Source organism: Oryza sativa, chromosome 3 (genome assembly GCF_034140825.1).
Source record: "Oryza sativa Japonica Group chromosome 3, ASM3414082v1".
NCBI lineage: Eukaryota > Viridiplantae > Streptophyta > Magnoliopsida > Poales > Poaceae > Oryza > Oryza sativa.
Window position 1 is genome coordinate 25,965,730 of NC_089037.1, and position 25,314 is coordinate 25,991,043.

Here is a 25,314-nt window from a genome sequence, read left to right on the forward strand (position 1 = left end):
AGTTTGCCCTAAATCTATGAGACAAAATTTCTGAACATACAATAATCTTATCTTTCAATAATATAAGTGCCCGCGCGTGCGCATACGCGCGGGCCACCTTCCTAGTTACAATTAACGCCCATATTTTAACCTTATGATCTACCCCAAAAGCCATACCAATCGCTATGTACAGTTTAGGAGCAGCATAGATTCAGGACAGAAATATCACAATGCCTATTAGCAGAGGGGGCAGCGGGTAGGGTATATGGAAGTTCGGCCAATAGATTTAGGAAACCATATTCTCCCAAGTCCCAACCCAACAGTGGGTATATTAGGGTTTAAGCCTACATCTTTGAACCCAAAAAATGGGCATATTATGATCTTTGAACCCTGTTAATGCAGATCTACTTTTTTTTTCTTCACAAAATAATTCATAAAAAAACATCCTACAGAAATCAATAGGCCCTTTTATTATTACTATTATTATTATTATTATTATTATCACTTCAAAGTGCAAGACCGACTAAGAAACAAACTGTCATTATCATGGCAAGCAGAACATAAGAAGTGTAATAACAATAGCCGTGGCATGTATGGAACAAAAATAATAAACCATCACTGCATGTATTTACAGTGCCACCATGTAATACATAGGACGATCATGCTAACTAACACCCTACTATTACTTTCCAACAGATTGTCACATTCATACAGGATACTCACGTAGGGACAATTTGTAGTCATACCATCCTCACCTCCCAGCAGCGCATTCAATTGCTGGAAAATCTCTGAATAACAAAACAGAGGGGATATGTTGTTCCTCACGTAGTAGTTCAAGGGCATAGATGGACACTCTGTGCTTGTTCATCACATCACAACCCTGCAACAAAAATCAGAATGAGCATCAAAATTAAAATTTGTTTGTTTTTGTAGCAGAAGAAAAGCATGTTTTGGATAGAAACAGGTTTTCTTAATATTAAAATATTTTCAAAATGTTTCAAACCAAATTACATGAGTGGTATGAATGTCACCAGAACCAAGAAAATGACAGTAATGACTTGTATAGTAATTTGTGTAATGTACATCTGACCTGGTTGAGAAAATGGCACAAGAACATATGTTCAGCAACAGCAAAAGACCCACCGGCCTCTACCAATTAGCAAATACTTCTAAACAATCTAACAAACAGAAACTTACAGTTGCAGATACACGAACAATCCAATGTAGTAAGCATTCCATTTGATGACACAACAACACTCTTGATGTAGCATGCCACTTTATTGCGTAAGTGTTAAGCATACAAATTACAGAACAACCTAAAATTCCCGCATTTCATACTATGTACACTCCATTCAGTGACATTGTCTCCAACACAACACCTAAAAGAAGATTAGATCTTTTTGACACCACCTTAGCAACAGTACATATCCATACCTCATTCACCTCAGTGTACAAATTCCGACACCCTGAAATGTGGTGTTGTTGCTGGATTAGTCACGTAGGATGACAGAGTCTGCAATCTCCATCAGTGGCTCAAGGCACTCGGGAGCAAACTTGCGGGCGAACATGTACGAGTATGTCCCATTTGATTTCCTCAGCTCCTTGATCAGGCTTGCAGACACCTCCCCAGGCCGGTATGTGTGAGGGTGGCCCTCGACTTGATCCGTCCAGTTCACCCTTGTCAGAGTATACCCGGTGCAGCCTTCGGGGTCTTGCATATCCAGCAATGTCGGGAAGTAGTGCTCCTCTGGATAGCACGAGTCTCTGCGCTTGATCAGGCAAGGAAGCTTAAACTTCCTCCATAGCTTCATGTCCCTGACGACCATGATGGCATGCTTCCTCGTCAACACAAAGAACTGCGACCCGAACCGGAACTGGTCGTACGGCACCTCCGGGAGCATCACATCGTCGCCTCGGGCATAGTACCTATCATGAATCATGTAGGCATCGTCCATTATCTCGATGAAGCTGCGGTGGCGGCCATGAGGCCCGGCATTGTCGGAGAGGAGCGTGTTGTACAGCGTGGGGAACGGGTGGAGCGGGATGCAGGATTGCGAGAGGAGAGCGAAGAACTGGTTGGATGGGTCGTCGAGCAGGGCGGTGGCGATGAGGCGGCGGGCGGCGGAGATGAGGGTGGGGGAGGCGCGCTGCGTGGCCTTGGCCGGGACGAATCGGCCGCGGAACGAGGGCGTCGGCGGCATCGTGAGGGCGGAGAAAGGGTCGGCGTGGACGTAGAGGTTGAAGAGGTGGTGGTGGCCGCGGAAGAACTTCTCCCAGAGCGGGGAGAAGACGAGGTCGGAGTTGGTGAGGAAGAGGAAGGCGACCTTGGGGGCGGGGCGGCGGCGGAAGAAGTAGGACGCGGCGGAGGAGGGCGTGGGCGTGGCGGAGGAGGGGGAGGAGGAGGAGAGTATGGCGCGGCGGAAGAGCGCGAGGTCGTCGGACTCGTCGGCGTCCGGGATGGCCGGAAGCGTCTTGGGCGGGAGGAGGCGCGGCGCGAGGAGGAAGATGACCGGGATGGAGACGAGGAGGAGCACCGACAGCACGAACGGCGAGGCGTACGTCGTCGCCGGCGACGTCATCTCCGATCTCAGCGAACCCCCAACAAATCCGAATGAAATCTCAGCACGCGCACGCAGCAGCAGAAAATGCAAGCGAGAGGATTGGATTGGATCTCGCGGGTGGGTGATTCTTGGTGGAGGAGGACGAACAGCAACTAAATCGAAATTGAAAAAAAAAAGGATTAGATTTCCGCGAGGGTAAGAAAAAAAAGGTTGGGAGATGAGATGACAGCGATTGATAGTGACAGTCTCTCGAATCGAGGGGAAGAAACGAAAATGCTCCCAGAGAATTGGATCTAGCGATCTTGGAGGGACACCACAAAGCACGACGAAATGGGCACAAGATTTCTTCCAGGGACGCAGCCGCGCGAGCCTCTCCCAAGAACCCAAAAAAAACAAAAATCAAAAATCGGGCAAAAGAGGAAAAATGGCCAATGCCCGCCGCGCCCTACGCTCCGAGCCGATCAAATCCCGCCCAAAGCTCGCCCATCCCGGCAAGATCCGACCGCCCCACCTCACCCACCCAAGAACAGCCAAGAAAACGGACGCGCGCAGCACCCAAATTGGGGAAAATGGCGGCACGAAACCGAACCCCACCTCCTCCTCCCCGGATCCAATCCAGCCAGAAACCAAATCGAGCGAAGCAGCGCGCGCGCGAATCCCCGGAGGGCCAGGAGAGTGGGAGATTTTCGAGAGGAGGGCGAGATCTTTGGGTGGTGGGTCGCGGACGAGGAGGAGGAGGGGAGTGAGGAGAGGAGGTTAGGACGCGTGCGTGGTCTGCGTGTGTGTGTGTGTGTGTTTGTGTCTTTTTTTTTTAATATATAGTATTATATATGGCTGGCGTTTGCTCGCTGGATCTTAATTAAACCCAATTAAGGGCGCAATTAATCGGTGACGTGGCGGGCAATTAAGGGGGGTGTGAATTGGTTGCTGTTCATCTCGCCCGTCTATTTTTGGGCCATGGAGGTTGGATCGCGTCCTTTCCGTTTGAGCACGAATCTCGATGCGCCCTTGGTTCTAGAAGGCTCCTTCCGTTTCCATGGATGAAATGTTCAATTTGAGATTTTTAATATGTCTGGGATATGTATATTCAGATGGTAAATTGTTAAACCTCGCAGCTAAAGGTCAAAAATGGTTGAGGGGTGGTTTGGTTTGTGGCCTAAATAGGCCTTACCAAATTTTATCAGTGTCAAATTTTGGCAAGTTTTGTCATGACTAATTTTGGTAAGGTAAAGTTGTGTTTGGATTGAAGCCAAAATAGCCTAAGTTCACTATTGAAATGGCCTATTTTCTTAGGCATGCTAAAATTTGGCTTCAAACCAAATAGACACTAAACGCTATTAAAATTGTTAAATATTGGTAAGCCTAATTTATGCCTCAAACCAAACCAGCCCTGAATATATCTTAAATAGTTGTTTTTAGGGTTCAATTCTTGAAATTTAAAGAAATGGGACGCTTTTTGAAACGCAGAAATTTCGCCGAGCTTTTTATATTTTAGTTTAAATATTGTAAAACTGCTCCATTTCAAATTAAGGTCTAAGAGGTTTGCGAGTATGTCAACTTAATTTTACCGAGGACACCTGTCTAACGTGAACTTTTTTTTCCCTGAATATTTGTCATAGCTGTACTGATCCATATGGAAAGGGATTTAAAAAATTTTCCGTTTTACAACAAAGGTGAAACTTTAATTAAATCTTCTCTCGCAAATTTACAGATAGGGAGTACGAAAAAAACAGATGATATTGTTATCCTTTATTTATGACAGATTGGAAAAAGCATGATACCATCTATTCATGATAGCAATACCATTTATTTATGATAGTGACAACATTTGTTGACTAACAAGAGCAAAAGGAAAGAAAATACGAGGGAATGACTTGGTTATTTATAATCGTCGCCAAATTAGAGAAAAAGACAGCCATGTGAGCTAGCGGTAGTGGCAGCTAGCCACTACTAGTACTACTTCCATCCCAAAATATTTGACGCCATTGACTTTTTTTAAAATGTTTGACCGTTCGTCTTATTCAAAAAAATTTAAGTAATTGTTAATTCTTTTTCTAACATTTGATTTATTGTTAAATATATTTTTATGTATACATATAGTTTTACACATATCACAAAAGTTTTTAAATAAAACGAACAGTCAAACATGTTTAAAAAAGTCAACGGTGTCAAACATTTAGGGAAGGAGGGAGTACTTACCAAACACCGTATACACATGTGGTGTATTCTACGGCGTACAACACATGTATGACTTCGACAGATACGTAGCTACTCTCTCCGTCCCATTTTAACCGTAACCATAACTTTCCGTATCTAATTTTGATCATTTGTCTTATTTAAAATATTTTTATGATTATTATTTTTATTGTTATTAGATGATAAAACATGAATAGTACTACTTTATACTTGACTTATATTTTTTTACTTTTTAAAATAAATTAAATAAGACGTACGATTAAAGTTGGATGCATAAACTTAAAATTTATAGTTTAAAATTTATAGTTGTGCTTAAAATGGACGAAGTGAGTACTAAATAATTAATGGCCTTGCCCAGGCAAAAACCTTGTTGAGTGCAGCCTTGATGTAAATTATTTAGGAGTATTCCCGTTGTATTTAACATAAGAGTAAATTGCACCTACGGTACAACAACTTGGCAGGTGGGTGCGATATAGTGCAAAAAATTAAAAATTAAACGTTCGAATGCAACAACTTGACAAGTGGGTGTTCCAGTACAAGAACTTGACAATTTAGTATTTGGTGCATCCTCTTGGCTAAGCATATGCTAGTTGAGTTTTTTAACGATGCCAATATGCCAATACATCCTACAGATATTACCACTTATAATATTAAATTTAATCTTTAAGAATTATATTGCACATACAATTTACATCCAATTACCTTTAAGAATTTTTTGTTTGAGTAAAGTGCACCAGCGGTCCTCAAACTTGTAAGGGTGTGTCATCTAGGTCCCCAAACTCTCAAATCGCATTTACAGGTCCCTAAACTTGCTTAGCCGTACATTGCCTGTCCAAACCCCATTTGACTCGGTCTGCTCGCTGACGTGGCTTGCCAACGTGGAGGGGAGGAGACAGCCGGGGTGGTGCATTATGCATTAAGCCCCTTATTTTTTCGCCAGCCCTCAGACGATAAATCCCCCACTCTTTTTTTTCCTCGGCGCGGGAAGGACGAAATCCCCGACTCCTCGTTATCCTCGGTGTGGGAAGGGCGAAGTGGGCGACGCAAGCGAGAGGAGGTGGTGATCGCCGGTGATCGCCGACAACCAACGCCAATCGATCATAGGATTGGTAGAGAGGGTGGGGGAGTGATTCTGTCTGCACCCATCGACGGACGCGACGGCAGAGAATGGTGGCAAGATTGCGTCGACTAGGTGGAGACGCGCCTGTGTACGGTGAGTAAAATCAAGCCCTAATCCTTGTATGCTAGCAGGTTTAGATCGATAATAGGCAGTAATGTACCTTGCTGTTGGTAGAAAATTTGGAATTTGCTGGCTCGGTTCGATGCATGTTTTGCCGTACGGCAAAGCTAGGGTTTTTTGTTTGCACAAGTTTACATGCTGTATCGTGGATTGAAGGATTTGTTTCTTCCTTACTAGGTGATGGGTCAGATGAGTTCACAGTGAAGGTTCACCGTGGGGGTTTTTTCGTTGGGCATGGTAATCTCCGTTCTTATTTGAATGGCAAAGTGAGTTGGTTTGATAATGTCGAGATAGACACTTGGTCTCCACTATGGCTGGACCAGTTCGTTGAGGATCTTGGATACCTTAGGACTCCCACCTTGAAGATTTATTGGCTGTTACCTGGTAAGGACATTTCAGATGGGTTAAGAGTGGTGGTTAGTGATACTGATACAAATGTGATGGCATCAATGGTTGAAAAGTTCAGGACCTTAGTTGTATATATTGACCATGATGACAAAGTTGCAGGGATTGACTGGGATGATATCATAGACAATCCAGGTACACCTTTACCAAAGGTAATCAGCCCCAATAAGGTGAATTGTGTAGAGAAGATAATAGGTGAGAGCAGCAAACAGCAAGAGGGTAATCTTAAGGAGCAGAGTAGCAGGCAACAACAGGGAAGCAGGCAGCAACAGAGCAATCTAAAAGAGCATAACAACAGGGAGCAACAAGAAGATGATTGTGATGAAGAAGACAGTGGGACAGAGAGTGATGACAGTGATGAGGAATTCTATGATAGTGACTATGAATTAGATGATGGTGATGATGACTTGTTTGTTGATTATGTTGATGAAAATGTGATAGATGAGGGGGTGGCCAAAGGAAAGAAAATATTGAAGGGAAAGAAAGCCAGAGGAAGCAGGTTGAAGGGAAATCTTGCAATTGTGCCTAGAGGAGATGAAAGTGAAGATACTGATGAGGAAGAGCTTAATGCAGCAGATTCTGATGATGAGGGTGTCAGGCTCAAGTTCAAGTCATTTGCAGAAGAGGACTTGAACAATCCTAATTTCAAGGTTGGTCTTGTTTTCCCATCTGTTGAGAAGTTGAGACAAGCAATTACTGAGTACAGTGTAAGGAATAGGGTTGAGATCAAGATGCCTAGAAATGATAGGAGGAGGATAAGAGCTCATTGTGCAGAAGGTTGCCCATGGAATCTTTATGCTTCAGAAGACAGTAGAGCTAAAGCTTTTGTGGTGAAGACTTGTGATGAGAGACATACCTGTCAAAAAGAGTGGATTCTCAAAAGGTGCACATCCAAATGGTTGGCTGGAAAGTATATAGAAGCATTTAGGGCTGATGAGAAAATGAGCCTAACTAGTTTTGCAAAGACAGTGCAGCTGCAGTGGAACTTGACACTATCTAGGAGCAAATTAGCTAGAGCTAGAAGGATTGCAATGAAGACCATACATGGAGATGAGGTTGAGCAGTACAAGCTTTTGTGGGATTATGGCAAAGAATTGAGGAGAAGCAATCCTGGGAGTTCTTTCTTCCTGAAGCTTGATGGTAGCCTTTTCAGCCAATGCTACATGTCAATGGATGCTTGCAAGAGAGGGTTTCTGAATGGTTGCAGACCATTGATTTGTTTGGATGGTTGCCACATTAAGACAAAGTATGGTGGACAATTGCTAACTGCAGTTGGTATGGATCCAAATGACTGTATATATCCAATTGCCTTTGCTGTAGTGGAGGTTGAATCTCTGGCTACATGGAAATGGTTCTTGGAGACACTGAAAAATGATCTAGGCATCGAAAACACATATCCTTGGACTATAATGACTGATAAGCAGAAGGGGTTAATACCAGCTGTCCAACAGGTCTTCCCAGAGTCTGAACATAGGTTCTGTGTTAGGCATCTGTACTCAAACTTTCAGCTTCAGTTTAAGGGAGAAGTACTGAAGAATCAATTGTGGGCATGTGCTAGGTCATCTTCTGTCCAAGAATGGAACAAAAATATGGATGTGATGAGAAATTTGAACAAGAGTGCTTATGAATGGCTTGAAAAGTTGCCTCCAAACACATGGGTCAGAGCTTTCTTCTCAGAATTCCCTAAGTGTGATATATTACTAAATAATAATTGCGAGGTTTTTAACAAATACATTCTAGAAGCTAGAGAATTACCTATTTTGACTATGCTAGAGAAGATAAAAGGACAACTCATGACTAGGCATTTCAATAAACAAAAAGAGTTGGCTGATCAGTTCCAAGGCTTAATCTGCCCCAAAATTAGGAAGAAGGTGCTGAAAAATGCAGATGCAGCTAATACATGTTATGCATTACCAGCTGGGCAGGGAATATTTCAAGTGCATGAAAGGGAATATCAGTACATAGTGGATATCAATGCTATGTATTGTGATTGCAGGAGGTGGGACTTGACAGGGATTCCATGTAATCATGCCATATCCTGTCTTAGGCATGAGAGGATAAATGCTGAAAGTATTCTCCCTAATTGCTACACTACAGATGCATTCAGTAAAGCCTATGGTTTCAACATTTGGCCCTGCAATGACAAGAGCAAATGGGAAAATGTCAATGGTCCTGAGATTAAGCCACCTGTGTATGAGAAGAAGGCTGGCAGGCCCAAAAAGTCTAGGAGAAAGGCACCATATGAAGTAATTGGCAAAAATGGTCCAAAGCTGACAAAACATGGAGTGATGATGCACTACAAGTATTGTGGAGAAGAAAATCACAACTCAGGGGGTTGTAAACTAAAGAAGCAGGGCATCAGTTCTGAGGAGGCAAAGAGGATGGTTGCCACAGCAAAAGAATCACTTGCAATGGAGATTCAACAAAATATCATTGAACAAGAACCAAATGTTATCAACCAGGTAAAATATCACTGAACATAACTCCTCTGTTGCACATGTTTTTTTTGCATGTCTTATGAACTACATGACCTATGGTATATATAGGATGTCATAGATGAACATATTGCTGCTTCTCATACTTCATCTCAACTACTATCACAGCTAGGAAGCACTGTTTTTAGTCAGATGGCTGATCAGGTAATGTTGTTTTCAATCATTTCAATCTCACATTGCAAACTACTTGTCATTGCAAACTATTTATCATGTATATATGTTCTGAATTTTGCAGCCAAATCAAAGTTCTGTGCTATCTCAACAACAAGGCCCATTGCCAGATCCTGCCTTTATCATGTCTAACATTCCATCAGCAAGGCCAGCTCCTCTTACAACCAACACCAAATTAGGGAAGTCAGTGGCACTGAAGAAAAGAAAGACCACAACTGGAAACAAGAAGTCTGCAAGTGCCGCATCAAAAAAGAAGCCTGCACCTGGGATTGGAACAAATTAATGCCTATTAGTTAGCTGGGAATATATTTTGTTTAGTGACAATCTGACAAAAAATGGTGTTTTGGTTGTCAACACACTGTGATGTATATAATGGATTAAAAATATGCTATATCAGCTGCATGCTGTAGTGCAAGTGCATGGCTACTTGCTGATTGCCAGAATTATAGTTGCATTTTGTGATACTTAAGTGCTGAAAGTATCTGAAATGGATGTTCTGCCTCTTTACTGAATGTGTGCCTCATTTTGCCTTTGCAATATTGTGCCTCAAATATTCTATGAATTGAACAAGCATTCCTTCAAAATTTGTATAGACCCAACATTCACAAAGATGCAGATTGAAGAAACTGGCTATTTTATTCATCACACACCATGCATTTTTAGTGCATTTCACACATTACACATTTCAACCACTCCTAAAGAAAGCATACATATTTGTCACCGCAACAACCACACAGGCAGCTACTACACATCTCAATAAGGCAACAATATCCCTACCAATGTCTATCAACAAGTTCATCCTCCTAACAAGCAATTTAATCTGCTTAGCAATTTGCTCTGCATCATTTTCAATATATGGTTGTGCACCCTGTTGAACCATTGCATTTGTCTGAACACGCACAGCAGAACATGGACTCTGAATATGCACAGCACGAGATGCAAGATGCCCAGTATTAATCAAGTACTCCTCATATTGTTCCTCCCAGTACCAAAAGCGACATCCAATTCCATCTCGCTGCGCAAAAAATGTACAAAATTAACCTCAGCAAACCGATGCGAATTGAAAATTTTCCACCACAACACAGATTATAGAAGAGAAGAACTAACCTGATGGCAAGGGCAAGTGTAAAATATGCGCCCTTTATTCTCAGGCGTATTAGCCGCACGCCTAATGATTGTCTCACAATCGCAACAAGGGCACTTAATCAGAGGGAGACGCCCATTTCCCTTCCGCCGATTCGTCGACGATGAACTCGAGCCCCCTTCCATGGCGCCAATCAAATTGAAGGGCTTCACTCTAGATACGCCAAATGGAACCAATTGGATGCCCCGCATCCGAGCTTGAAGAAGAGGGCGACGAACTGAAGATGGAGGCGACGAATCGAGCCTCCCTAGGGTTTCACGGCTCAGCTCGATGGGGAAAAAAAAGCGAAACAGTGGGGGATTTATCGTCTGAGGGCTGGCGAAAAAATAAGGGGCTTAATGCATAATGCACCACCCTGGCTGTCTCCTCCCCTCCACGTTGGCAAGCCATGTCAGCGAGCAGACCGAGTCAAATGGGGTTTGGACAGGCAATGTACGGCTAAGCAAGTTTAGGGACCTGTAAATGCGATTTGAGAGTTTGGGGACCTAGATGATACACCCTTACAAGTTTGAGGACCGCTGGTGCACTTTACTCTTTTTGTTTTCTTCACTTTCTGAAATATCAACCGAAATAATGTCTACATCCAGTTTAATTGACTTTCAGTTATTAATTATTAGGATAAAAATATAAATATATTTATATAAATCCACGCTAGTATATTGTCAAAATAAGTATTTGAAATTTTGAATTTATATAAAAAATGCTTTAAATAATTAAGTTGTCACATAACTTCTTCATTTATTGTATCAAAATCGTACCTACCTTGCAAGTTGTTATATTTATACGATCACTTATAAAGTTCTTATACTAAATTGCACATTCCTGCCAAGTTGTTGTACTAGAACGCTCATTTTTCAAGTTATTGCATCAAATTGCACCCACCTGCCAAGTTGTTGCATCATGCGTGCAATTTACTCTTAACATAATAATTCATAAGCAAATGTATATTGTCCTTTTGTTGATTCAGTCTCGCGGGCTTTGTTCTCTCTGTACAGGTGCCAAGTGGATTGGCCTAAGAATGTGCTCACATGACATAGCTAGTAAAATCACGTGACGTATAAGGTATATACTTGCGTCAACGATTAGGGGCCATATGTTCTTTTTTTTTCCATAAAAGATATGTGGAAATTCATGCTTAGCTATTTTTTTTCTAGGCAAGATATCTAATGATGACAAGCTTGCCTACGGCTACAATACCATCTCAAAAAACAAAGGGAAAATTTGCTTGCAATACAATAGAAGCGACGTCTTCACATGCTTTTCTACACTCTTTTAGGCAAGGGAGTGTCTAGATTCCAAGTGACGGTCGCCTGAAATTTGCTTCTGTTACGAAATTGTACTAAACCATCTTCTCATTTCTTTCCCTCTAATATATGATTGGAGCTGAGTTGCGAATTCATTTTTTCACTTTTCCAAGGAGAACTGTGAATTCATGGTAGCCCTTAGGGTAAAACTTAGAGCATCACTAACAGTACCCCTATTCCATTCCCAATCATGATTTTTTAAGATTTTAGTTGAAAAAAAACAATCCAACAGTATCCCTAATCATCTCCAAAATTTAGTCACTCTCATCCCCGCGTATATCGAGGGCTCGCTCCCAAAATTAGCTCGCGCGCCTTCTCTATCCATCGATCTCCCGGCAGTGGATCTTGTAGAGGGGCCACATCAAGGAGCGAGCACTATTGGGGCAGAAGCTCACTATTGTTTTCGGTTGTTAGTTCAGTATGGGCCTACCTTTTAGTTTTTTTGAATTAAATTAAGGCTCTCTCTTGGAGAGATGGGTTTTTTCACTACCTATTTTCAGTTTAGGAAACCGAATAATTAAAAAAAGAAGTGGATTATTCACATTCTGTTGGTGATGCTCTTAGCCCTCCTAAAATTGAAATGTTTAAGTGAAACTGATAATTGGCCTCAATTCAAATAAAAAAGGAATAAATTTTACAAAACACTAGATTTTGGGGCACTCATAACACAAAACCCTAGGTATTAAGGTTTGTTTCGAAGAACCCTAGGTTTTGAGGCAAAATGTTCCAATAAACCTCATTATTAGAGACTTTGTACTGTGTTTATAAATTACATGGGAGGGATATGTATTTTGAGGCTAATGACGTGAACATATACTTATAATATAATATAAAATAATGGAATTATGAATCTTTGATGTAAACATGGGTTTCTTGAAACATTCTACCCTAAAATCTAGGGTTACTTGAAACAAATCATAATATCTAAGGTTTCGTGAAATTTACCCCCCCCCCCCCCAAAAAAAATGAGTATATTGTTTCACTTTGCACCAAGTTTAGCACATATTTTCACTTTGCGCTAGGATAGATCAAAATATTTCACTCTGTAGTGGACTTTATCATATAACTGAAAAAAAAATCTTATAAATCACGAGTGAACCTTATGAATCTTTTTGAATTCAGACCACTTTTCACAAAGTTTCTTTCATATTTTGTAAAATTTGATGAAATTTTTATATGTTTGATGATGTATCCTGATGCTAAGTGAAACTCATTTGAAGCTAACTGATATAAACTGAAAGTATATGTTCAATCTGGTGTAAAGTAAAACGGATGTGTTTTACTAGTGTAAAGTACAATTTACTCAAAAATAAAAAATAATGAGCCCACTTTTTTTTCAGAATAGAACGAAAGCATCCCGGCCTTTGCTCAAAATAGCTACAGCCAATTATTATAGTCTAGGACTCTAGAAGAGTGTAGTCTAAATTAAAGCAACCACACCAAACAAAAGAAGAAAGCCAAATAAGACAAGGAGAACATTATTCCAGTCTATTGGTGAATCTTCATCCATAGTTAGCACAGAGTTGCATAATGAGCCCACTCGTCCTTTCTCTTTAAAATGTGAGACCTGTTGTTCCATCTTCTTGTACCGCGAGGACAAATGTCTCTACCTGTGCACGCATACTATACCTGTACTCCTATATCACACCTACCAACGAAAAGATCCACACTTGGGGTGTGTTTGGATAATGGGAAATGAGAGGTGGGATTGGGATTGGGAAATGAATGAAGGGTTATGATTAAATAAAAGGGGGAGAATGAATGGTTAGGATTTAAAGATATCTTTTGATGGGTGGGAAATCATTTTCCTATCCCATTTGCCAAACATGGCCTTGTAGTAGACGAGAGGCCGGTTAAAAAAGAACAGAGAGAGAGAGAGAGAGAGAGAGAGAGAGAGAGAGAGAGAGAGAGAGAGAGAGAGGCCATTTTAAAAGAACGTCAAAACATGCAGCACCATGCCATGGCAGGATAGGAGTAGATCTGATCCAGATGAGGTCCCAACCCCAACCAAAGGCATAGCCACAGCGTCATGGCGATGCAAAGCCCCATATTTCCAAGATCCCATTGGTTGGCCCTCGGCACCAGCGAAGATGATAAACTGTTAAACACACATTGGATTCCTTCCTCCTGCAATTCTTACCTCTTTGGCTCTTTGCCATCTAAAAAATCTAGTGGTCACAACTCACAACAAAGCAGCACATTATGGTAAATAAATTCATTGTTCCAAACTGACACATTTTAGACCAGAAAAACAGAGCAAATGAAGCTATACATGTATGGATGGATAACGAGCTCGTTATCTTAACGAGCTATTGTTAATGAGCTAAAAGACTAGCTCGGCTCAGCTTGTGAGCTAGCTCGTCAACGAGCTATATGACATTTATATCATATTAATAATTACAAATATACTTGTTGCATTTTATAAGTATTAACATAAAAATAAACAGAAACTAATAAAAAAACTCACTAAATATAAATAATTTGATGTAATTAAAGATTAAGCACTAGTTAAGAAGCGCTAAGTATACGAAGATATGGATATTTTGTACTAACGAGCAACTCGTGAGCTAGCTCGTTAAACTTACAAGCTAAATTGCTCGGCTCGACTCATTAAGACTACGATTTCAAGCCGAGCTTGCCACGAGCCAATCCGAGCCACGAGTTCGGAATTTTTTGTTCACCCCTATATGAATAGGATATGTGAATCCAGCATTTCTTCTCCACTAACACTGAAGAATTTTACCGAGGTAAAAAACAAACTGAACATCTGAACTTCATGCACCCAGCACTCCACTGTTAACATCCTCACAACAGCATGGAGAGGAGGCAAGCAGACAATACACATGACACAGCACATGATAACAACAGAATAGAGAGGGTCAGGGAAAGGCTAGTTCTTTTTACACCCAAAGGCAACCCTCACCTTTATTAGTGTTCAATCATAAAAGAGATCTGCAAATTCATCTTTGACCTGCATGATTGCACCCCAAAGATGTAGCAGCAACAGAGCCTGATGCTTTGCAGAGGTGCAGATCACACTTCACAAGAAACTTCCACACACCACACTTGATAAAAAAAAAAAAAGGAGATCTCAATCATGGAGATTGGAGGGCAGCAGAGCTCAACCATATACATTCTGTTTATATGCCAATAGTACTATAGTAGTAGTACTAATTCGTACACGGCCCACGTCAAACAGAATAAATGTGAATGGCCTTTCCATGAGGCAATTAGGGATCAAAGGTATTTTAGAGGAAAAGAATGGCTGCTAAAATATCTCACATGCTGTTTACACCAAAGTATGGTTACTTAAAATACACTGATTTTATATGCGGGCGTGCATCTGATGACACATTATCAATGAGACAATGAACAAATCATGGTGGCAAAGGGTTAACAATAAAGAAGGGGCAGATTTGAATTTATAAGGAAAGAAAGACAGCTGCAATGCTGCACAGGACCACACTTTTCAGACATAACATAGTTCCTTCTTTCAAAACTCACAACAACATACAAGAGGGTAAAAAAACTGATGGAAATGCAAAAGAAAAATATGGCACGACATACCCACAACCGTGCACAAGAAAAATACGAAACACACCACCAACCAAGATCTAAGATACAGTATTCTTTTCTTGGAAAAAAATTATGTACATAGAAGTAGCATGCACAGCTGGAGGACAGCAAATAAGAAATGACTTACCGAAGTCAGAGGGAAAGGGGAATGTGCAATCAGGCCTGCAACTCAACTTGCTTCCTGGATTGGTTAGAAGCATTTGCCCGTGGTTTTGGATCAGACTTGGCACTGGTGGATCTGCAAATCGAGTTGCTGTTGGTCGCGCCCTTTGCTGCTCCCCCACCAACTGTTAATGCACACATAATAAATGGCTTGCTGAATTACAACATTGTTGGTTTCGAGTAAATACATGAAAGCAAAAGGAGATGAGAAGCAAGTTTCTAGAATGATGCATAGCAAACATGGAAGTCATACAACAATCAGAATGAGAATGGAAACCTAAGGCGGCAAGGGCCCAAGCAGCTGATCAACTAAAGAGCTGTACAACCTTCTTGCAGAAAAAATGTTTTTGTAATATGACGCTTACTTGCCAATGGAATATGGAAAAAAATTGCACCATTTGAACACCTAAATTAGTGGTATAAAAATATTTAAACTAAAAAAAAAACTCTCGCAGCAAACACTACTTGGTAGTCTACAGTATATGGTTTCCTTAGGAGAGAAGGGTTCCAAATAATGTCCAACAGATTTCTGAATTATTGCCAATAACAAGACTACTACAAAACCGAGAAAAAAAAATATGTATAAGTTATCGATATTGTGTTTACCATTAGTTGGCAGAGATAACCACTTCTTGACTGGAGTATTCGCTTGCACAAGCTTGGCTTTTGGTTGGCATGTGGACAAAGACGCAAGATCTGTTGGCTGGGAGCTGACTTCTTCCAAAGCTTCATCTGAAAGCTTTGACTTTTGTTTGCATGATCCCAAAGATGTTGAAGGTATATTTGGCGACCGTCCAAATGAAGCACAAGTTACATCAGAATATGATTTTTTATGGTTTATGCCTTTCTTCTTGTTAGAACCATTAGAAAGGGCACTTGAAACTTGAACTTTCCCCTTTGGTGTGATCTGAGACTTTGTTTCCATATCCTGCTTATCATCACACAGTGGCATAGTTTCTTTGGTGTTACTGTCAAGCAACCTGTTCTCCCATGGACGTACAGCCATCCACCTCTCTAACCAGTTTGATCCCCAGTGGCTGTCATCAAGTTCAAGTCCTTGCGGAGTTGTAGGTTTCTGTTGCCTGGAACCTGCTTGTCGCTGACCAAAACAAAAGGCATAACTTAATGACTCCAGAGCTAAACGTATATTGAAAAGGACTACAGAATTGTGGGGACATGCAGTGTTGTTATATTCATAAGAGCATTCTCAAATCTTAAGTTCTCAACTGCAACAGATAATTTTCCATGATCATTAGTTGAAACTAAAAATTACAGAGGGCATCTAAAAAGTCTGATCTACTGTGATTTATCCGATAAACATATAGATTCACAGTGAAAAGAATGACACGAGCAACACCTAGATAAGTGTATTTCTGCAGTTTACTATGATATGATCATATGACTAGAAAAATTGCACTTTGAACCGAACAGCTAAATTTGGAGATACAATTGTATTCACTAGACAACTGAAATGCTATGACTGAAAATATAGTAATACTTGTTATATAACTGTAATAGTTGTACTATCTATATCTGTAGCAGTCCTTCTCCATTTCTCATTCGATGAGATGATTTCTATCATTTTTTATTTCACTGATTACTGCAGGGACTTCTAGCCCACAAAAAGTATGAGGCGTCATTCATGTTACTGGTTAATTATATAGATAAGCAGCATCTAGCAAAAAATGATATATTTCAGGTAAACATAAATACATATGAAATCAGTATTTGATACTACTGTTATTTATCACAACAGTTATTTCACTCAGACCATCACTTTTTAAATCTATGTTTAGATAGATATATTGAATAAATTGCAACCAGAGTAAACATGTAACATACTGTCATTAAGTAACTTAAATATCAGTTACCCACCAATTATTAAGTAGATAAAATCCATTATCCACAACTATCTTTCTTGATTATCACATTGACTTCCTAACTAATTGACTATAATAACACACATATTTAACAAAGCATTGAGTGCTAGACTACTAATCTACTAATCAAAGTTTACCTCACTTACCAACTCTCAACCAGTATTTGTACAGAAGTATATAGGTATACCATCCAAAATTACCTGATGAGTCAAAGCATATGCCATTGCTCTCTCACGCTTAGCAGCAGCTTCCTGCCTTTTCAATACTTTAGCTTGCAGTTCTTCAACAGAACCAATACTGCCACACCAGCGTTCCTGCATTTATTGTTGCAGAAGTAAACAACATTATAAAACACTGTCTGCCAAGAAACATATTTATCCCACTCATATTACTTGGTTCTATTTTTCCACACGTAAGTTATTGGTACAACAGGCAGTGACTTATTCCAATGCTACAAAGAACAGTTAATGGATGAATATAACCCACTATTCATTCAAAGCGTTAGGGATAAACCACACAAAAGCTGAATATTATATAGGTGTCGACTCAAGGCCAAGTCAACCCCAAGCTTTTTTTTTCTTAACCTAACCCATCCTCTGCTTCCTCACTCCATTTACATCCATCTGATACTAGCAGTAATGCATGATTTTGTTTTCTTAATCCCAACCCACCCTCTGCCTCCCCACTCTGTCCAAATCCATCTGATACTAGCAGTAGTGCAGTACAATGGCACTGATGCCATTGTTGCTACAACCTCCTTCGCCAGTGCTCATCACCATCCCATCTCCCCTACGGACTGCACCATGATCTAGCCAGGTTGAGGTCTGGCTTTACCCAGAATGGTATAGGCATGAAACTTAAGCCAATCCTATGGTGCAAGGAATTGTTTGTAACTTGCATAATAGTATAGTCACGTTTCTTAACATATATTGTTTCCACACAAAAAGTGCCATCTTCAAACACAAAACGTGTTTCCCAATCTTCAGAGGGTCAACACAACTTAAGCAAATTGATAGAGCTGATAGGAGAGATTAGTTTAGATGGGGATCCTGACAGATTTATTTGGCCTCATGAGCAGAAAAAGGTTATTCTTCAAAATCTATGTACGGATTGCTAACTTTTGGAGGGGAGATTGATCAAGAGATGATGGAAGTGTGGAAAAGTAGAATATCTTTGAAACTCAAACATTTTCTTTTCCTAGCTGTTAGTGATAGAACTCAATGTGTTGTTCAGTTAATAGAAAAGAAAAGAAAAAGAAGAAAGAAAAGAAAGAAAAGAAGAAAAGAACAAGAAAAGACACCCCAAGAAGAAAGTGGAGGGGAGTGAGTTGTGCTAGTTATGTTCAAAGAGAGAAACTATCAATCACACCCTGTTCTTGTGACCCTTAGCAAGGTTTGTGTGGTGTGTTGTCAGAGATGTGTTGCGTCATAATGTGATCATCTATGACATAAGTGGTGCTCTGTCTTTGAGGCCAGGGGGTTTTGCCAGAGTTTGGCTGCTGGCAAGTATCTGCTGATCATTATGGCTTACTAGGATCGACTGGGTAATTGAGATCGTGTTAGTAAAATTGGCTTTGCATGTTGCTTATGAATCTGTCTTTTGTGCAGCACTAGCGTACTTTTGCAAAAAGAGGAAGGAAAGGAGGCATTGGACGAGTGGGTTACAAGATTGATGATGTGAGTGAGAGAAGTGAAGACAAATGATCTCCCTGATGTGATGTGAAGCTTCTATCATGGTGTTTAGTCAGTAGGCAGTCGTGGTTTGGAGTTGTTGCCAGGGGATCTTTTGAAGTTGTCAAGTACCAAATGTTTGGTTTACTTTTGCTTGTTTTCCTGTCCTGTGAAGACAATGTGATTTCCTTGGTTTTCTTGAAAGTCGGATTAATATATGATCTGCTCTCTTTCTGTACTCCTTTAGAAAGACCACAATGGTAGTGGTGAGTGGTAAATCTGCCACCACCCACCACCACTGCCATGTAGGTCCCTAAAATAGTGAGGTAGGTGGACTTGTGTCACTTTCCTAACCCCAAGTAAAATAGTGAGGAAATTTTATCTTAAAATGAGGTGCAAAATGATGATAAATATTACATGAAGATTTTACGATAGGAATGATTTTATTTTAATTTTTAGGGCTTTAAAGTGTACAGTGGGGTTTTCTTTTTAAATTTCCATTGCAACATAGCTATTAAAAAAAGTGCCATCTTCAAATAAGTAGGGAGGGAGCAGAAATATTTTTTTATCCACAGTGTTGAGCAAAATTTACATGTCAGTATCATATCACTCGATAAATTTATAACAAGGTGATAATCTATACGATGGAAGAAAGATTATGTGTCAAGATATGTAGAGTCAGGAGAGGAAAAGACATCCAAGCATATAGGTCTCAGTATCTTGTCATAATGACTTTTATAGGATTTGTGACCTACCTCAATTTCTCGAACATGATTCTCATGATCATCTTGTTCAGGGACCTTCTTCCGTGCAACTTGGTTCTCTAAAGAAACACGAACTTGTCTTGCTCTGACACGAGCTTGAGCTCTTACTAGAGCTTGCATACACTGAAGTGTTTCTGATGTCTGCTTTCTTATGATATGACCCCTTACAAGGGCCTGCAGTATAACTATTCCTTTCAATGCCCGTAAAGCCCGTCTAGCCTGGTAATCATAAATGCAACAAAAAGTTCAAATTCTCAAACACAGAAGACTATGAAGGAAGCCTGAAAATCATGAGCTATGTTTTTACTAAAGCCTTTTGCTTTCATAGTCTATGCTATGTTATACACAAACGACTACATCTGGATAGTTTCCTAAGTTTAATTTAGCAAATGAAGATTCAGTTTCATGTGACTATTTCTAGATATTTGAAAAATTAACTAGAACCTCTAAGTACTAAAATACTTTCTCCTTTTTCTTGGATTATCTTGTTCAAATATAATACATTTGCTCTTATCACATTCTGACAATTTCTGCATTGTTTATTTGGATAAGTCCTCAAAACATGAAGACAGTCACACTCATTAGTGTGTTTACTATACATGCAGAGCAGAGACCAGAGACAGCATGCTATCAGTTATCTAGCATAGTGATATTCAAAGGGAGCATACCAGGAATGCTCGAAACGCAGACTGAATGAGTGTTGCAGCCACATCCTCTTTAGTTTTATGCTCTTCGGTTTGAGAAATATGTACTCCAAGCAATGTACTGTCTGAAGAAATGGAATCTGAAACTGTCTGCGTGTTGGTGTCATCAGTCAATGGTTCACTTTGCACTGCAAGTTCTTCTACTAAGATTGCACGTTCAGTATCCAAAGAATGTTTCCGTTTGTGAAGCAACTGAGCAGCAGGGGTGCTCTACAATAATTTTAATACATTGTCATGATGGTAAGACAGCCCAGTAAAAACAGCAGTTCATGCCAACTTGTACAGCAGTGGCAAAAAGAGTCAAGAAGGAATATGTTCTCAAAACTTAAAACATACTAATGCACTCTGGTAGTTTGAAATCAAGCTTATAAAGTGATACTTTGGGCAAGGGCAGCATGAAACACATACTACGATACTAAACTACAATATATATCATATTAATAATTTAAAATTTTATTTAATTGAATGGAAGTAAACAAAATGAACAGCATGAATACTCCTATTACAACTACAATAACGGTCTTTAATCCAAGCAAGTTAGACATGCTACATTTAAATAAATAGCTAACACTCCAGTGGGCAGTGGCTGATGCATTTGCATAGTAATGCATTGCGAAGTAGAATAAAGGAAAAGAAGTCAAGAAAAAAAGACAGACACCCAAGGAATAAACAGCAGTGCAATCATTTGTTGGTTACACAAAACAATCAGTCATTCCTCTATCTGTAATTACCAGACCAGTAGGACACTAAAAACCAAAGCAACCACAACAGTACTCCAATATACCCATTTGGTTTTCTTTCATAGGTGAGGAGGGTTACAAGCACTAGAACAATGATGGTAATGGCATATTGTAAGGAGCCCAAACATTTACTACACCAATACAGAACATTTAATATCCAGGTATTGCCACATAATCTGTGTTGGGCACTCAGAAGAGTAGTTGTGCAACAAGCATGTGACAACGACATGTCAACAACAGCACTTGTGTGGCATCCGCCGAACCAACTCTGGTAAACCATCTACTCTTTTGCAATTTTGCTCACTCTTCAAGATTTGTCATGTTCTGACAGAGGAAGACAAAAAACAGTAGAATATCCACCTATCAAGCTGGCTCTAAACACTAGAAACAAAAAAAAGGAAAAAAGTTGAAGACAGACAAAACAATCATTACTCCAGACTTAGTCGATCAGAACAAGTACTTGCTACATAATTACACGATACAAAATCTTGGTGAATACCATAACTTACTGTTTCGCAGCTCTCTGCATTTTGTGCCTTTTCTTGTTTTTCTGCATTCCGGGCCTTTTCTTGCTTTCTTATACCAACCAGTGATTTAAACCACTTCGATGAAATACCCATGACAAACAACCTTTTTATATAGTTCAATGACCTGCATTTCAGAATATTGAAATGCTTACCATACAAATGAGCAATCGTACCTTCTGCTTAAGACTTATGAAAAGGAACAAATAGTGTGTATAGTAAAGGAACTTGCTGATAGTCAACATCACAATTGCCAGAACTTCAAGCAACGGATAGCAATAGTAGAGGAAGAGCTAACACACACAACTTGTTGAAACAAGAAACCAAAATATTCAAGAGCCTTCACATAATCACATGAACCATGAAAAGAAAAAAAGCATAGCTACAAGAAATTATGAAATAAAATGATTAACAAATAAAATGATTAACGGCGATGCAATACAGAATCTAAGTGGTTTACTAAATCTCATCGAAGCAGACAGAAAATCACTGAATCTAAATGATTTTTTTTGATCGGACTGAATCTAAATGATTAAGTGGTTTACTGGAAGTAGTCATCCTTCTGCTGTTTCTCGTTGTCACTGAGAACTTACAAGTACACAGTACCATCTAGACTGGCATGAAACTCGTAATGAAAATGTTGATACCAAATGCTATAATTGCTAACCGTTAGCTTAATTATTGTCCGTGCACAAACTATTGTGCGCATCAGATTGAAAAGAAAAAAACCATAAAAACCGTCATCAAATCAGATCACCCTAAATCCATATCCGACTCCACATTAGCTCAGAGAACTTCAGAAAATGCGGGCGATATAAAATGCAAGACAGGATGAAGATTTGAAGGAAGCAAAATACGAACGCATTACACCGATGAACAGAGCCCGTACTGCTTTGAAGCTGCAAATGGTGCTAGATATTCATGAAGAATTTTCCAGCAAAAGAACTCCAAGCATTCGACACAGGAAGCAAAAGCAAGATAGAAGATTCACTCCAAACCCTCACCCAAAAATAAAAAAGGAAAGAAAAGAGGAAGATGCGGCTACACCTCAAACGAAACCAGCTTTGGGGGCAGAGGGGGATTCGGTATTTCGGTTGAAACCCTTTCGAAGAAAAACAAAAAAAAAACCCTCTCGATTAAGCACTGCAGCGCGCATCAAAGAAATCCGGAAGAAACAGCACAGCACGGCGAGCACGCAGCATCGAAGTCAATAATTGGAAGAGAAAAAAAAAAGAAACCAATCCAACCCCAATCCGCGCCTCGCCTCGCCGCATCATGGAACCGCACGGAGGAGGGAGGAGGAAGGCTTACGAGGTGAGCGAATGAGGCCGGCCGGCCGCGCACCGTGTGCCTCCCGTCCGGCCGCGCGCGCGCGAGGAGGCGAGGCTGAGGCGAGGCCGGCGTGCGTGCGTGCCACTGCCACCCTTCCTCCGTCGGGAACAGCGAGAGGAGAGAAAGAATAGTAGACGCCCCACGCGGCAGGGTGGCTCGCCATTTTCCCCTTTTATTTTTTTATGGCAAAGAAAAGGTAGTAGTAAAAAATGAAACTCGGACGGACCCACCAGTAAAACTCAGTTCCATCGGTAGTAAAAGGTGTGGCGGAGTAGGTAAAAAGTCATTTATGGAAGCATGACCCGCACACGTGTCCATTGTCCAAACATAACCTTTTGCATAGTAAATAAAAAATAAATATACTCCGATAACGGGAGGGAGTATTGTAAACTGTACAAGTACTGATGTACATGTAAAAGACAGCTTCTGCTCGCACGTTAGAGCAAGTTTAATAGGATAGCCCACTACTAACTCCAAATTATCTATAGCAAATGTAATAACCAATTCATACAATAGTTACTTGCTATACTATTAATACTTGGTCCCACTTGTCATACATACATTACGTCTTAAAGTTCGTGCTGCGGCTAGCTACAGATCTGTAGTCCGCTGCTCTTCTCTCTCTTTCTTTATATCTTTAAAATATGTTTATAGTTGGCTTATAGCATGCTATTGTACCTGCTCTTAGACTATCTGTCCGGAGCGTCTACAGTGTAAACACCGGGGTCCGGGGTCCTCCGCCTCCGCAAGCATTCGGTAGACTATTTTATAACCACGTTACCAGCGTCATTCCCATTGTACTACTCTCGGTTGAAAATAATAATAATAATAATTTAGGAGTAGATGTATATAGTAAGGCCTGATTTAGTTCTCAAAATTTCTTTTCCAAAACATCACATCAAATCTTTGGACATATGCATAGATCATTAAATATAGATTAAAAAAACTAATCGCACGGTTAGAGGGGAAATCGCGAGATGAATCTTTTGAGTCTAATTAGTCTATGATTAGCCATAGTGCTACAGTAACCCACATGTGCTAATGATAGATTAATTAGGCTCAAAAGATTCGTCTCGCGGTTTCCAAGCGAGTTATGAATTTAGTTTTTTCATTCGTATCAAAAACCCTTCCGACATCCGGTCAAATGTCCGATGTGACATCCAAAAATTTCTTTTCACGAACTAAACATGCCCTAATTCACATCCAATAATAGATTAAAATTTTCTTTTGTAAAAAAAATCTTTTGGTGGATAAAGTATTTGGCATAGCTCCCAACTTTTAATTTTGACATGAACCCCACCTCACGTTTTCAGTTTATTTTGCGAGAGAATTCTAACATGTTCCACTTGTCTTTTAAGCGAGCTATGACGGTTTGGTTGGACTTCAGCTCTAGAAAAGATGGAATTGAAGCTATATCAAATACCCCTTCCATCCCAAAAAAAAATCCTAGATTTAAACCTAATTCCTAAACCTTCTACTCTCAAACTTCTACCAAAATTTAGGAAGAATATTTTAGCAATAAAGTGAAGCCCTAAGATTAAAAAATACATAACATAGCTCTTGACATATACTTTTAAAAGTGGAGTTTTGTCCATTCCACTTTTCCTTCCTCGCACATGTAGCGCTCCACTACTTGTGTAATCCAACTTAAAAAAAAATCCTTCTAGAAAAAGAGGAAAAGGCAAACCCGTCTACCGTTGACCATTTCGTTAAGAGTAAATTACACTTTACACCATATTTAGCCATTTAGCATATACTTTTACTTTACACCACTGTCCATTGATTTAAGTTACACTTAACAACATAATATACCATTAAATATATATGACCGTAAGATGATATGTATGACCGCCAAAAGTCACAAAGAAGATATTAAGAACAATTGAAACAAAAGATGTAAAAATACCAACTTTTAAAATCATAAGAGGACAAAAGTACCAATTGGGTTCGGTTTCAAAAAAAAAAAAAGGTACCGATTGGGTTACTGTTTTCATGAAAACCTATACATTTTTTACTATGCGATGCAAGAAATTGCCTATTTTATGACTTTGTGCGAGACACATTAAATTATTAAAAGTTTATCTGCATTTGTACGATGCAAATCACTACATGAACTACATTGACGTCCATAATTGTTCTACATGGCACTTGTGCAGGTTGCTGTTGGAACTGAGTCGAAGCATGAGCACATGACACCGGCAGGAGAGAGTTAACATGCATGGTACTTATCGTGTGTCATATGGGTCCATGTGTTTCTGATCGGTTAAGGTGGTGTTTAGATCCAGGGACTTAACTTTAGTCCCTGTCTTTAGACACTAATTTAGAGTATTAAATATAGACTACTTACAAAACTAATTACATAAATAAAAGCTAATTCACGAGACAAATTTTTTAAGCCTAATTAATCTATAATTAGAGAATGTTTACTGTAGCATCACACAGGCTAATCATGGATTAATTAGGCTCA

At 39.9% G+C, this 25,314-nt stretch overlaps 3 protein-coding genes across 3 annotated transcripts; all 3 read right to left on the reverse strand.

Annotated features, from left to right (window-relative positions):
• Positions 1-503: 503 nt before the first annotated feature.
• LOC4333577 (glycosyltransferase BC10-like) lies at positions 504-3,340 on the reverse strand. The gene is made up of 2 exons (XM_015776575.3): positions 1,414-3,340; positions 504-859 (listed from the first exon to the last, which is right to left on the reverse strand). The coding sequence occupies exon 1, from the start codon at positions 2,556-2,558 to the stop codon at positions 1,470-1,472; it is 1,089 nt and encodes a 362-aa protein (XP_015632061.1). The 5' UTR covers positions 2,559-3,340; the 3' UTR covers positions 504-859; positions 1,414-1,469.
• Positions 3,341-9,630: 6,290 nt separating this feature from the next.
• LOC136355882 (uncharacterized) lies at positions 9,631-10,440 on the reverse strand. Its single transcript, XM_066309073.1, has 2 exons — positions 10,155-10,440; positions 9,631-10,062 (listed from the first exon to the last, which is right to left on the reverse strand). Exons 1-2 carry the CDS (start codon positions 10,380-10,382, stop codon positions 9,733-9,735), a joined length of 558 nt encoding a protein of 185 aa, XP_066165170.1. The 5' UTR covers positions 10,383-10,440; the 3' UTR covers positions 9,631-9,732.
• A 4,448-nt stretch (positions 10,441-14,888) lies between these two features.
• On the reverse strand, positions 14,889-22,992 carry LOC4333579 (protein IQ-DOMAIN 5). Its single transcript, XM_015772921.3, has 7 exons — positions 22,827-22,992; positions 21,501-21,642; positions 20,216-20,461; positions 19,539-19,766; positions 17,314-17,427; positions 15,840-16,332; positions 14,889-15,358 (listed from the first exon to the last, which is right to left on the reverse strand). Exons 2-7 carry the CDS (start codon positions 21,609-21,611, stop codon positions 15,228-15,230), a joined length of 1,323 nt encoding a protein of 440 aa, XP_015628407.1. The 5' UTR covers positions 21,612-21,642; positions 22,827-22,992; the 3' UTR covers positions 14,889-15,227.
• Positions 22,993-25,314: the final 2,322 nt, after the last annotated feature.